This window comes from Sturnus vulgaris, chromosome 4, assembly GCF_052056855.1.
Source record: "Sturnus vulgaris isolate bStuVul1 chromosome 4, bStuVul1.hap1, whole genome shotgun sequence".
In the NCBI taxonomy this organism is placed as follows: Eukaryota; Metazoa; Chordata; class Aves; order Passeriformes; family Sturnidae; genus Sturnus; species Sturnus vulgaris.
In genome coordinates, this window is record NC_142246.1 from 41,565,035 (window position 1) to 41,579,122 (window position 14,088).

General features: G+C 39.1%; 1 protein-coding gene across 3 annotated transcripts in view; it reads right to left on the bottom strand.

Moving 5' to 3' along the window:
* GLRB (glycine receptor beta) overlaps nucleotides 1–12,859 on the bottom strand; it is a 49,162-nt gene extending 36,303 nt beyond the window's left edge. Inside the window, exons 1-2 of one of the 3 annotated variants that reach the window (XM_088163673.1) lie at nucleotides 12,785–12,859; nucleotides 11,216–11,369 (exon numbers count right to left, since the gene is read on the bottom strand). In XM_088163673.1, the coding sequence (XP_088019799.1) occupies nucleotides 11,216–11,337 (122 nt within the window). In that variant the 5' untranslated portion in view covers nucleotides 11,338–11,369; nucleotides 12,785–12,859. Of the gene's footprint in view, nucleotides 1–11,215; nucleotides 11,370–11,426; nucleotides 11,558–12,665 lie in introns of those variants that run through there. The other 2 variants (XM_088163672.1, XM_088163674.1) reach the window with 2 other exon arrangements.
* Nucleotides 12,860–14,088: the final 1,229 nt, after the last annotated feature.

The following is a 14,088-nucleotide window of genomic DNA, read 5'->3' on the forward strand; positions in this document are numbered from 1 at the left end:
TATTTGTGTCATAAACAGAAATGCTGTCTGAAATACTCTTAACTGTAAACTTGGAAGCAAATAAACTGCAATTCACTGGTTGTTCCCTTCCCTCCTAACATAAATATGCAGAGGGACGTGATTTCTTCATCAGTAGAAAGCAGCCACCTGAACTATTTTTAGCGACTGTCAGATTAGGCACCTTAGTAAACTGACAGCCACTTTATAGGTGTCAAAGCATGCAGAGGCTTTTGGCAGTCTCCTGCTCTCGCATGCCAGCACCAGCTATTCCATCCAGAGCTGGAGAATTGCATAATCTCATTGTCAAGTGCTAATAAAAGCTTTGCTACAGAAAACAAGGCCTTGGACTCTGGTTTTTCAGAGGGAATTTAAAAATCTTCATTACCTTGCCATTATTGTGCTGGGTGTTAAATGAAAACCATTGCTACACTCAAAAAAACCTGTGACAGGTAAATGGAGCTACAAGAGTACATGAAATTGAGTGTAATAAAAAGCAATACAAGTGTATCAGTGCCCTCCCCAGGTATATTAAACACCAAGCAGGCTCATAATGATATGTAAGTTAATTTGCATGTTTCCAGAACCTGTTCAGTCAACTGCTTCCTGTTTTGAGTTCTGTCTCATAATCACTTTTATGACCAATTTGCTGTCTTTCGGTTATTATAATTCAGTAACCAGGACGCCATGTAAAGATAAGACAACACCCTACAGAGGTATAAGCCATGTGCATCAACATTATCACCTCTTGCAAACTAATGTATGAATGTATTTTAAAAAATGATCAAGTTTAGTTCCTAAACGTTTTCCATAATCAGCATCAGCTGCTGTTACCTTCTTCACCCTGTAATCTCTTTTTTTTATCATTCTCTCCCATACCAATGTCTGTTTGACAGACCTACAGATTATTCTATATAACATCTCAGTTAATTGCTTTTTTTTCTTCTCATCCTTAAGTTTCCTTCATGTCCTTTGGTATTTCTGCCTTATTCAAAAATTTGGTGAAGAAAACATTAACACTACAGAGGGCTTCTGACCAGTTAAAAAAACCCCAAAACCAACATGATTGTATTAGACCTCCTGATTTTAAAATGTCCAATTATGGTAGCTCCTGTTTAGTATTTTTCTTATTGATTACTAGGAAATTAATTAATTAATAAATGTCAGCATAGCATGATATCAGTATTTGATTGAAAACTGGAGGTGAGACCATATCCTAGCCCTTTAAGAGCTTTTATTAATAACCTCACCTTTAAAAACAACTGGCTTAACTCAAACCATAAGAGAGGGAATCAGATCTGCTGACTTGGTAGCACTCACTATGCCTTCCCAAACATATTTAATCTCCTCAGTTAACATTTAACAGCCAGAACATTTATAAATAAAACTATGAAGGAGCTCCCTGTTATTAAAAATATGTCAACCATTTATGACAGCATAACTGCATTTTATTATATAATAGTCTCTTTGATACCCTTTGAGCATTTTACCGTTCAGGAAAAACAAAAATCAGATTTCTGTTTTCTCTGTTGTATTCAGGATATTTCTGAAACCTAAAGCTGCATATCTGCTTAGCTATTTTCTTGTATTTGCTTGATGTTATAAATGAGGAAAAAATTATGCCAATAAAATGGCACTAAATCATCCTTGAAATTTTGGACTACTCAACAGTAATTTAGCAGAATAAGTATGCATTCCAAAGACTACACAGAGACGATACTTACCAAGAAACATGTATCCACGAGGATAGCTTAAACTATAACATACAGGTAGAGAAAATAATTGTGGAGCAGCATTAAGTGGCTGCAGTATATAATTACCTGCCCACATCTTGCAGTAAACACACTTAAACCTCTGTGATCTGTAACAACCTAATAGGTGAACTAATTGTTCCAGCAGAACTTCTCCAGAGATAATTGGTCTTTTAATAAAACAAGGAAGTCTTTACTTTTAGCAACATATGTTAACTTCCGGTTATGTATACAGAACTGTTGGTTCTGTATACAATAAGCCTCTCCTAATTTAATATTAGAGCAATTAAAAAAGGAATATATGTTCTAACTCCTTTCCTAATAACTGTCAAATTCACTTTCAAACAATCCTCCCAGGGCTGAGTTTATAAGTTTTTCTATTTTACTTAGAATTGTGCAAAAAAAAAAATTAATTTATTTCCTCATCTGGCCAGGCAGCTGGACTAGATGATCATTGTAGGTCCCTTCCAGCTGAAATGTTCTGTTCTATTCTATTCTATTCTATTCTATTCTATTCTATTCTATTCCATTCCATTCCATTCCATTCCAATTCTGTAATTTTGAGATGTGTTTGGTTTTCAGTGATGACCTTTACTAATGAAGAGGTTGCTACAGAATTATCCTAAAGCAGTTTTCTATGTTGGTTTTTTTTTGCTGTTAGCACTAGTTGAACAAAAGGAAAACAAAAACTGAAGATTATCTTCGATTTTCTAGAAAGAGCAATTTAGAAAAGAATATTCATTTAGCTATTAAAAAGGCAGGCAAACACTCTGTATGCTATGTTTTATCTGATACAGAAAGGTTCATGGCACTGGCTCCTTGCAAGTCACACATATTAACGTCAAAAACATCTACATTAGATGTATACAAAAACTACATTTATAAAAGTATCTCCCTAATACTGACAATAAGATTTCTTTCTAAATTATGTATGTCCAGTATAATGAAATATGAAAACAAATCCAAGCAACAACTAATGAACAAACTTAAATACTTCTTTTTATTTTTGTCATGGGTGATACAAATATGTTCATTAAATAGTGAAAACAGTAATCTGAACCACACAGGATAACATGGACACATAAATGGAATATAGATGCTCATAAAAAGAAATGAGGAAAAGAGGAAAAAGTTTGAGAAATTAAATGAGTGAGTAACAAACAGCAAAAGAAAGTCAAATACAGCTGACAGGCTTATTTGTCTATTTGAGTAAGAGGAATAAAGCAGTTGTTCTGTGAGATCTGAGCTGCACTGCAGAAGTATATTAATACAAATATCTGTTAAGGCTGTTTGTTCAAAAGCCATCCAAAAATTGAGAAAAGGAGAGTTATTGCATTGGGAAGACAGCAATGGGAAGAACAACGGCAGCATAGCTTGCTGGTAAAGAACACAACAATCACATATGCCATCAGTTGTTGGGCCGTGTTTTCAACTTATATAAGTGTATAAATGCATTTGTCCTTGCTTGTCTAAGAACCAAGTGAAATACAGTGACATTGGCTGGTTTGAGTTAGGAGGAGAAGCACTGAGATTCAGTAATTGCTACTTTTAAAGGTCGCTTTGAATGAAGTGGTTGAAATAGCTACTGAAAAAATAAAGCTCTGCTTAGTATCAGTCATATTTTCACTGTGGTTCTTTTATAGCATGCTGTCATTGAACAGAACACAAGGAAACTTCATCACAATGACTGGATTTTGTTCTGAGAGCCTTGCTGACCAAAATGTTTAAATTTCACCTGCAAATCAATACATCAGATTCTTGAGGTGAGTTAAGAAGTTAATGACACTTTCGGAGTGATAGATGAGCAAGAAGACTTTATGAGACAGTTAATGGGATGTATCAGGTGCTTGGATAAAGAGGCTGGGACTATTAATGTGAGACATTTACCTAGAGCAACAACCACCCCTGCTTAATCAGTCATTATGGAATTAATTATTGATAGGCATATTTGTGTATTACATAAGACAAAAAAGATTTGAGCTGAGATTAGCCTTTCTAGAAGACTCTTACTTCAGTATGCTGGAGGATGAGTCCCACATAACAACATTCACGCTAGAAGTTACCATTTTTTCTAATTCAGCCAACTATTTTCCCACCTGTAAAGAGCTGGTAACTTTTTCCACCAATGATTTCCACCAGCTGCAGCATGCATTTTAATTTCAATGCATTTATTTCAACCTGTGTTGAATGCACGTGGAGATGATGGAAAGCATTGAGAAACAGCAATTACTCTTCACAGTAATTGATGAGTTCTAAGCAAGATATAGTGAATACCAACGGATAAGGCAACAGAAGCCTCACACTTTCTATGAAGAAAATTTAAAAGCAAGTAATTGTAAAGCTAGAACTTTCCCTACCAAAATTTTTACCTAAATAACAATTAAAAAACCCCACACAACCAACATACAAAATACCCAAACCCAAGATCATTTTTCTGTCTCTGAATAAATAAAAGGGAAAATAACCAGTATTCCTGTATACACAGGCGTATCTGCACTTTTTCAAACAGTGTCCTCACAATCCAAAGAAAACAGAGTAGAGTTAGTCTTTTGTTACAACAACTCCGTGTGAAATGCCTGGTCTTTTGTTACATTTGGTACATTTGTTACATTTTGGTACATTTTTGGTACATTTGATACATTTTGTTACATTTGGTTACATTTGGTATCACTGATGAATCAAAGAATTGCTTTACATACTGTATATCACAGGATATATCTCCTCTTCCACTGAAGCTCTACACATATTACCACTGCCTTTGAAGATCATGATCAACATTTTAAGTTGATGGCAACAGGTAATTATTTTCATAATTCACTAATCAAACCCAGAATTTTAGATGAGCAGATATGCACGACAAAATGAAGCATGTGTTATACTTGGTTTGAAATTTATATAGCTTTACATTTGTGTTAGGCAAATGCATCAGAAGACATTATATGCCTATAAGTTATCATGACATGTATTCTCAGAGCTCACTGAAGTTAAAAGGAGTCCTTTCCACATCCAGTGCTACAGGAGGAAAGAATATAAACAATATTCTACACATACAGGAAAGAAAACTTTTTAATAGTTCTAGATTAGTGACAGATAAAAATATGTATTCCAACTCACACTGTTATCTCCAGTAAAATTTCCTACATGATTCTGAAACGACAGATTTCAGTGCAGTTTATTTAATCTATATGATGGACACTAACATTTGAGTCATATAACATGGCTGTGTAAATGTGAGCAAGATAAAAATATGTTTTGGGAAACATAGTATCTATTATCCCACCATATATTTTAAATACAACTTTCCTGTACTTAAACTTATAAACTATCAGTGTCCTGATTTGCAGGCATTTGATTTTTTGAGTGCAATATTTCTAAGCATGAAAACAAGTTAATACATATCAATGGCATATTATATAACTCTTCTGAGTGATCTGTCTGATGTCTAGTATGTTTAATAGCTACTTTTTCAAACTGTGCAAAGTGACATATCTATTTCTAAAAGATTAATTACAATTACTCCGATGAAAAGTGGTATCACTAATTACATTAAAACAATGGAACTCTGAGTCACCATTTACATGTCTTCACAAATGCAGCTGACAGATCAACACCTAAAATGAGATATGTAGCTTCAGTACCTACATTTGGAGGTAATGCAGTGTGGTGAAAAAAGAGAAAAGTTCCTTCATAGCTAATTTTGAAACAGAAACCTGGATTAGGCACCCTGAATTGTGAACTGTAAATTGAGGGCGTGAAACAGCTCATCCTTCATCTCATGTTGTAGATAGACCAAAGAGAATAGTCACCTAATGTGGACAGGTAGACAACCTTCCTGCAGTTAGGTAGTGTCAATAGCTGTTAGTGTCACTACTTCAGAAACCTCTTAAATCCAGTTTTGGTTTCACATTCAGCATTCCCAGGGTTACACATCTTAAGGAGTGGTTATATGAGAAACTGAAGTGCCTTACTATTCACTAAACTTGAGAATAGCAAGCTTTTCTCAAAAGAAAAGCAAGGTTCATCTGCCTGCCACAGAGTCAAGAGCCTCCAAACCAACAGAACCAGGTTAGCATGGTATTTCACCCAGCCTGAACTAGTACTGCTCTCAGCAATGCAGTTTTTTTGCTAAAGTTAGCTTGGTTGCTCCTAGCTTAGGCATCTCTGCATTTCACCGAAGTCACCACCTGTGACCCTCATGCATAATGGATGTCCTGTTACCTGCTGATATAGCACACAAATGTAAAAAATGATAAGCATCCAAATGTTTAAGCAACATTTTTTAAGTAATTTATCTACATCAGTTCCGTACCCCAGAATTTTTTTTCCAAATGCTGTAAGTATAGAGACAATAGAAGGATTTTGGTAAAATCTAACCACCTGGATGGTGGTATAAGGGGTGATATAAGAGGAAAGCATAGGCTGAAATACATTCTATGTAATTTGTCTTGACAACAGAATTTAGACCTAAGGTTTTCCTTGGGCTTAGGTAAAGGTGGTGCAATGTAACCCACAGATCCAAGTTTTTTCTCAGTCTGGAGGTTGTATAGGAAATACAAAGTCTGTAACTTTGCCACACAATTATAGTGTCTCATCATTCCGGTGCTGAGAATGGAGCAAACACTACTCACTGAGAGGAAAAGTTACTGAACGAGAACCAGTCTATCGTGCTTAATTACTGTTTTACAAGACAGCTTGGTTTTGCTTATATAGCTTTATCTTTTACTGCTCACCACATTTAACCACTTTGAAAACAAATTCACAAACTTTCTGGAATGTGGCCCTATTTGTCTGGGATCACAGCTTTCCATGAGATACATGATACAGAATAACAAAAGCATTGACCAACTGCTGTTACTATAGGGCAGAAGAATTTTTATAGCAACAAGACCTGGGCTCTGCAAAGTACTTATCATTGAAGTGACTGTCAGATATATCTTCTTTCACAACCAAATTCAGGCTTTCCTCTCAACGTCATTCCACCTCCTCCTACAAACTATATCAACCCTTCCACCACATCTACAAAAGAAAATATTCACAGACTATCAACAGTGTCTTCTAGATGATGGAAATGAAGAGAGACATGATGCCACTTTCCACCATTTACATTTTGATCACCTACTACAGATAGAGAGGCATTGTACACCCAAAAACTCGATAAAAAAAGTTCTAGGTCATGAAGAAGTGGAGAGGACCCAAGGTACAAAATATATTTTCAACTTTTACTTTAGTCATAATAGGAAGAGCATGTCAGAAGCTTAAAGTTAACCAAAAGAAATTTTAGGACAGTTTCATACAACTCTATGCTTTAAACACATCAAAGCCTTTTTTCCCTAGTTCCAACTGTCTTTTGTTGTTGTTTTTCAAAAGAAGCTGTTTATTGAACCTTTGCATCTGTGACCTTTCTAAGCTTCTGCCTGGGCAGATGGCACAAGCCATGTTTCTGGAGGGCTTAGAGGGCCATTTCACAGTTTCTGAAGTAGCTGATATGCTTTATTGAATACAAGCCAAATATGATTTGTACTCCTGCTTTGTGAGTAAAAAAGGTCTCTATAGATATTATACAGTATTTAGTAAATCATCTACAAGGATATATAAATCTCCATGTGGACAAATGCATAAAGGTGAAGAGGGAAGCTCTTCAAAGCACAGTCTTGCTATCCAGACAAAAGGATGAGATTTGGCGACTGAGGTTTTGCTCTCAGCACTGCTGTGGCATTAGGGACGCTGAGAGATCTTCAGAAGTGAACGCTGTGCAAGTGAACAGCTGAGTCATCCTAAAACTATAATTAATAGGAACAGCTGTGACAATGACCACAATCATTACTGGTTTTGTTAGCTCCTATGTGACACTCTTCTTACTCTATTCCTTCTCAACACTGTAATAACCAGACTTCCCTTTCCTTATTATTTCAATCGTCTAGAAATCTTGTGAGTAATTTTGAGCAGAGACCTTCTAGGCTGCTAAGGATTGTGGGAATAGCAGCAGCAGCTCAAACATTATAAAATAACCAAAGTATTTATTATGGTATAACAAAACAAAAGATATATTTCATCAGTGCTGTAAATCACATCTAACTGTCCCACATGTTTAAGAGAAGCAAGGTATTATGAGGAATTATGAAGAACTAAGTAACAAAAGTCATGCAAGTATGGGCACTGTGAGCAGGAAAGAGATCAAGTGACTTATTCCAACTGTAGCTGTATAAAAATCATCTGTATTAAGTATATGAAATTTCAAAATAAGCTTTGTAAACAATAATACACTATTTTTTTTTCTTGAAAGAGTGGGCCAGATTATTTTTTTAAGATTTTCCATGGAAACATAAGGCAAAAGTTTTGTTACTAAAGCTTTGTATTTCACTGCACTATGTATCTGTGGAAGCCAGTTTCCCAGATTTATGGTGTGAAACTCTCTATTACAACATTTTAGGCCCAAAAGAAATTATGTCAATTTCTTTGTTAATCAACAAAGATTCAGGAAAGAGACAGAAGTATAATTACTCTATATTTCATTTGGAAAGCCTGAAGTAAGAAGGAAAATTTTTTAAAGGTAAGATGTGAAATCATACATCTGTTCTGAGAAAGCATTAAATCAAAGTAAGAACCAAATGATTAAGCATCAGCTTCAAGAAACCCTTCAATAAAAATCTGGGAAAAACAGTTTCAGGAATAAATGAAAATAAGATGGCAAATCAAGCCACTATCACACAATGCATGGAGAAGTACAATGGTTTGCTCTAAGATACAAAATAGAATTTTCCTAATTTAAGGAAGTAAATATCTGCTTATGAGACAATAATGAACTTTTAATGGGGTTTCTAATCAGCTTGCTTTCATTTTATCCTTAGAGTAGTTAATTTCATGCCAGAGGGGCATATTGGCGAAAAGCTTGTATTCTGGAGAGCCATAAAAGGAAAAATTCAAGTATGCTTAATTTTTATCCAAACAAATTCATTCTGAAGTTTCAAACCACCCATTTCTTGTATCCACCCATTTCTTAACATCAAATTAAGGAACTCAGATAGCAATATGAGACTCAGTATAAGTTTTTCCTGAATAATGATTTGCATAGATTTTAATTTCATTATAAAGGTTGCAAGAGAAGACTGCTCCGTATACAATTACTAATGCAGTTTTTTGTTCTCTTGAAGAAGTAAAATTTAGCTTTTCACATGTTGCAAGGAAATAAAAGGCAATAATTTGTCACAATTAAGGTTTAAATTTTATTGCACCTGTAATCAATGCAAATTAAAAGTGGATTAAGAGTTTAACTTATAAATGTACATTTACATTAGGAATTTGTAGCACTCAATTTTATAAATTATGCAAATCCTATTTATTTGTTAAAAAAAATGCATTCTACAATATTTCTTCATGCATTACTAGGAATTTTTTTTATTTAGACACTTCCTTAAGTAGTTTTAGTCAATCCTTATAGTGTCACTTGATTCCCTGTCCACTGTGCTTTATTTTGGTTTGATTCTGAGGAAAGATTGTTAGCTTTTTTCACAAAGAAAAAATTATTATTAGTATGCAACCTCTTTTATAACACAGAGTGTCACCAAATCAAGAAATTTTGTGAAAGATCATTTATAAAATGCTGATGACTGGAAGTTTGCCAACAGCAGTTTGAGTTAAGAGAGCATTGGGCAATCTCTCTGCCAGAGTTAATTTTCATTGCTCATTCACATGATAGGTCTTCTGGATGGCAGCCACAGAAACTGCAACCCCACTATTACAAGTGGTTTTCTCTCAAGCTGTGAACTTCAACCAAGTAAGATATAGACAGCTTGGTCATTATTCAGGAGATTGAGTAGGACTCATTGCTACAGCAAGTCTTGCAAGCAACACTGCACAATAGATCAACAAGTACTGGATTCCACCAATATTTTTGCAGACAGCTTCAACTGGAAAAGTATCACTTTGAAAATGATAGCATGTATTCAATGGTTTTTCAATTATATTCGTGACAAATTACATTATATTTAATGGTACCAAGAAATACAGGGCTTACAATAAAAACAAACAAGAAAAATCCACTCACTTACAAAGATAAAATACATTTCTGTTTCGAATTTTACTAAGACTAAATCAAGAACAGGGGGAAATGCTGGCTATTTAAACAAGATCATGGAAGACCTGTATTCACTTCCCAACTACCTAACTCACTTTCAGCGGTCTTTTGCTCTGTTGCCTGTCCTGGGAACCCTGACATTGCTCTCCTTGCTATAAACTCTCACAGTAGCTCAGACAAAAAGCCTTATCCAGAACTCAGCTTTTAAAAGGGAAAGATTTGGTACGGGCCATTTCAGACGAGTCATTATTACATTTGAGAAATAACTTAATATATTAAAATCTAATAAAAATTTTTTTAGGTTTGATATATTAAAAAAAAGCAAAGGAAAACATGCACCATATGTAGAAATATTCTAAAATTTGGGGTTAAAAGTAAACATCACTATCAATATTTGAAAAGAGTGGAAACTTAAAAAAGTCATACTTGAACAATGCTTCTGTCTGATTATTCCACTTTTACTTTGTTTTTTCTTTGGAAAAAGTTGATTAATGTTAAATAGCCAGTCTAACATTCTGCATCTCTTCTTTTATGGTCAAAGAAGAATTATGTTTTAAGTTTGTCTAAACAATTTTATTATTTCAGTCATATTGATTTTCTACACTTACTGGAAACTTATCATAGTCCATCAATCTTTTTCTCAGATATTTACAATGTAACACTAAAAAACAAGTAATGCTGGCCAAGAAAATGATAAAAAAGCACTCACAAATAAAATATTGTCCTATGGATCACAACCTAAAATGTAGGCATTAAAAAGAGGGAGTATTTTTATCAACAAATAATCACAGCTGTCCAGAACACATCCTCTATTCAACAGGGCAATCACAGATTATAATTTCTGTATTTTTCCAGGGAGACTATTCCATAACGACACACTTTATAGCAACAATCAATATATCCACCTCCAAAAAAGTTATAGAACTGTACATGATTGATGAAAGATGCTTAAGACCTTAGTTTTATTCAACATGCAGTAAGAATAAGTGTGGGACAAGCCTTCTCTTACAGAACTAGTTAACCAGAAACTGAATTTCAGCATGACAGTTTTGCACCCTCCTTGCTTTCCCCAATACACCTGCAACATGATGCTAGACAGCACAGCACTATGGGACCATGCTACTGTGTCCCCATAAATAAAGCAAGGCACTGGGTTGAAATCCACCACAAGGGAAGGAACAACTACTGTGGCTTAGATTTTCCCCTGCACTAAAACAGAAGACTTGCTGCAGAAGGAACACAATTACGATGCTGGTCAAACTCACTCTCACTACAGATCCCACCCTTTCAGCAGAAAGCATCACCTTCTACTTCAATTGCCACATAATTTTCACTGTTAAAAACAGGGCAGGATCCCCATCATACAAAAGCATAAAAGAAAGCAGGAACATACGATGGACATAGATATTGCTTCTTTTTCCCTTTTCCTTTCTTTGAAGACTTCTCTTTGGAATAGACTTCTTCAAACCATAAGGAGAATGAGATGAAACATAAAATCACTAGTAAGAACTTCATCTTGAAGATTATGCTTCAGAGAAATCTTCAGTCTGTGGTAAAAGAAAACCATGTTAGTAGGGCTGGATATGGCAAAAGGAAACACATACCTGTAAAAAGTAAACAAAAGTTTCATGGGGGTGTTTTTTTTTCTTGTTCCTGGGAGAGGCAATCTGTTCACGTTTCCTTCACATGAAATGGACTTAGGCAATTTCCAGAGAGTCAAGTAGCTTCCCAAAGTTGAGACTGACAGTTAGGAACAGATTTAAATAAGTTAGCATCAGTATGTTTAAGAAATGTGATGTCCTTCAAAGACTGCCTAACTGAAAATACTCAGAAGCTTGGAAACAGGGCTCCTCACCAGAAATGCATCAACTGCATTAAATACAATGTCAACCAGTCATGTTGCAAGACAATGAACTGCAAGCTCTCTGCGACCTTGAACAGAAAAAATAGCAATCATTCCAACGCTGGTTATGAGAAGAGGTTATAAACATAAGTTTATGTACAGAATTTAAACACAACTATTCTGCATGAAGCATTTCCACTGCAGAGGTAGCACTGACAGGGCCTTGCAAAGATGACTAAACACAACCTGCAATACTATGCTTTATTGCATCGCGCTCAGATTAATATTTAAACTTCTCTGTGGCAAAAGCACGTACCCCAAAGGCCAGAAGATGAGTCTGTTTGGCCAGAGGCCGCTCCACCTGCCCTTGGCCACAGCACTGCGGCAGCCAAGGCATTTTCCATTTGTTTGTCATCCCACAGATAATTCCCAAGTATTTCCTTGGCTCAAGAGAAATCTCGCAGGTGCCTCGGAACCTGCTGCATTTCCCCCTTTTATTTATTTATTTGGATTTTTTTCCTCTCCACTGTTTTCAAAGAGCTGTGCATCTCTCTCTTTTCCCCCACCTCCGGGTGGCACCGGGATGCTTCAGGCTCCCCCTTCCCCTGGAGCCGCAGCATCGCCACTCTCCCCCGGCCCGGCCGAGAAAGGTCGCGGATCTGCCCCTGCCGCCCCGGCCCCTCGCCCGGCCTCCCGGCCCGAGGCCTCCCACCGGCCCCAGCACGGGGAAGGGAGCGGCCTCCGCGCTGCCCAGCGCTACCGCGCTCCGCGGGGAGCGGGAGGACGAGACGAGCGGGGCTCCCCTGGCGGCCCCGGCAGCACCCCGGGCCGTGCCCCACCGCCATCCGCCGCCGCCCCACCGGCGCTGGCCGAGGTGCTGACGGGGCTCGGCCGTGGCGCCTGGCGGAACGGGGCTCTCGGGCCGGACCCTCGATCCCCCGCCCGCACACGCGGCCCCGCCGCCGCCGCCACGGCCGCGCCGCCCGCGCCCCGCGCTCACCGCCAGACGCTGCGATAGCCCCGCGCTCAGCGGCGGAGGCGGCCCGGGAGCGGGCGGGCCATGCCGCGGCCCGGCCGCAGCGACAGCGCGGCTCCTCCGGCGGCGGAGCGAGCCCCTACCTCCGGCGGTGCCTCCGCGGCCAGTGAGCATGTGCGGCGCCGCGGCGCTCCCCAGCGAGCACGTCCCGAAGCCCGCCCACACATGGGCGCTGCGCGCCGGGAGGGGACAGGGGGGCCGAGCCCCTCGGACACCCCGGCCCTTCCGCCGCTGGACACGGGGCACCGGCCAGGCGATGGGAGGTGAAGAAGGGGGTGGCGGAGGGAATCATCCTCTAGTCTCAGGCGGGAGGAGAATGCGTTCGATGATGGTGTTGAGACATACCTTATAGAGTTGGCAGGAACAAGAGAATATTAGCGGAGAGGGACTGAGTAGGATGAGAAGAAGAGGGAATGCAGTCTCACACAGATTAGTGGAATGGTGGATCAATGGGCCGAGGCCAGTTGTTCAGTTGGCCAGGAGGTTCAACAAGGCCAAGTGCAACATCCTGCCCTTGAGTCACAGCCCCATGCAGGGCTACAGGCTGGAGTGTGACTGTAAAGCTGCCTAAAGGACTCTGGGGCCGCTGATGAACATCCAGCTGAACATGAGCCAATGTGTGCCCAGGTGGCCAAGAAGGCCAGTGGCATCCTGGCCTGGATCAGAAATAGTGTGGCCAGCAGGATCAGGGCAGGGATTGTCCCCCTGTACTTGGCACTGGTGAGGCTGCACCTCAAATTCTGTGTTCAGTTTTGGGCCCCTCACTACAGGAAGGACATTGAGGTGCTCTAGAGAGAGTCCAGAGAAGGGCAACAAAGCTAGTGAGGGTCTGCATAGTAAGTCCTATGAGGAGCAGCTGAGAGGTGGGCATGTTTAGTCTGGAGAAAAGAAGGCTTAAACAGAACTTTACTGCTCTCTGCAATTGAAAAGAGGTTGTATAAAGGTGAGGATTGGTTCTTCTTCCACCAGTCCCTTGCCAGGCCTGGGGAAGGGGCAGGAGACGGGGCAGAGCCCAGGACACCAGGGTGGGCAGGGAGAACTTGCTAGCCCACCTTCCACTCCCCACAACCTTATCTTGGCAACAGCAGATGCAACAACCAGGTCCAAGCCGATGTAGGGCCAGGGTGTAGGCCCAGCTCCCTGGGATGAGGACCATCTCCTTTGCTCTTCTATTGTCCCACAGGCTGCCAGAGAGATGACCCTAGCTATGCTGATGCTCTCCAGTTCAGATATAGTCATAAGGGTGGAAGACATTCCTGTCTGGCCTCTGGATTCAGGTGACAGTAGGACGTGGCTGAGTTGCCATGTGCTCTAGTTTAGCATGTAACAGTATGAGCCCAAGTAGAACCTTCACACAACACACATGGAAGGCTAGCAAGGAAAGGAA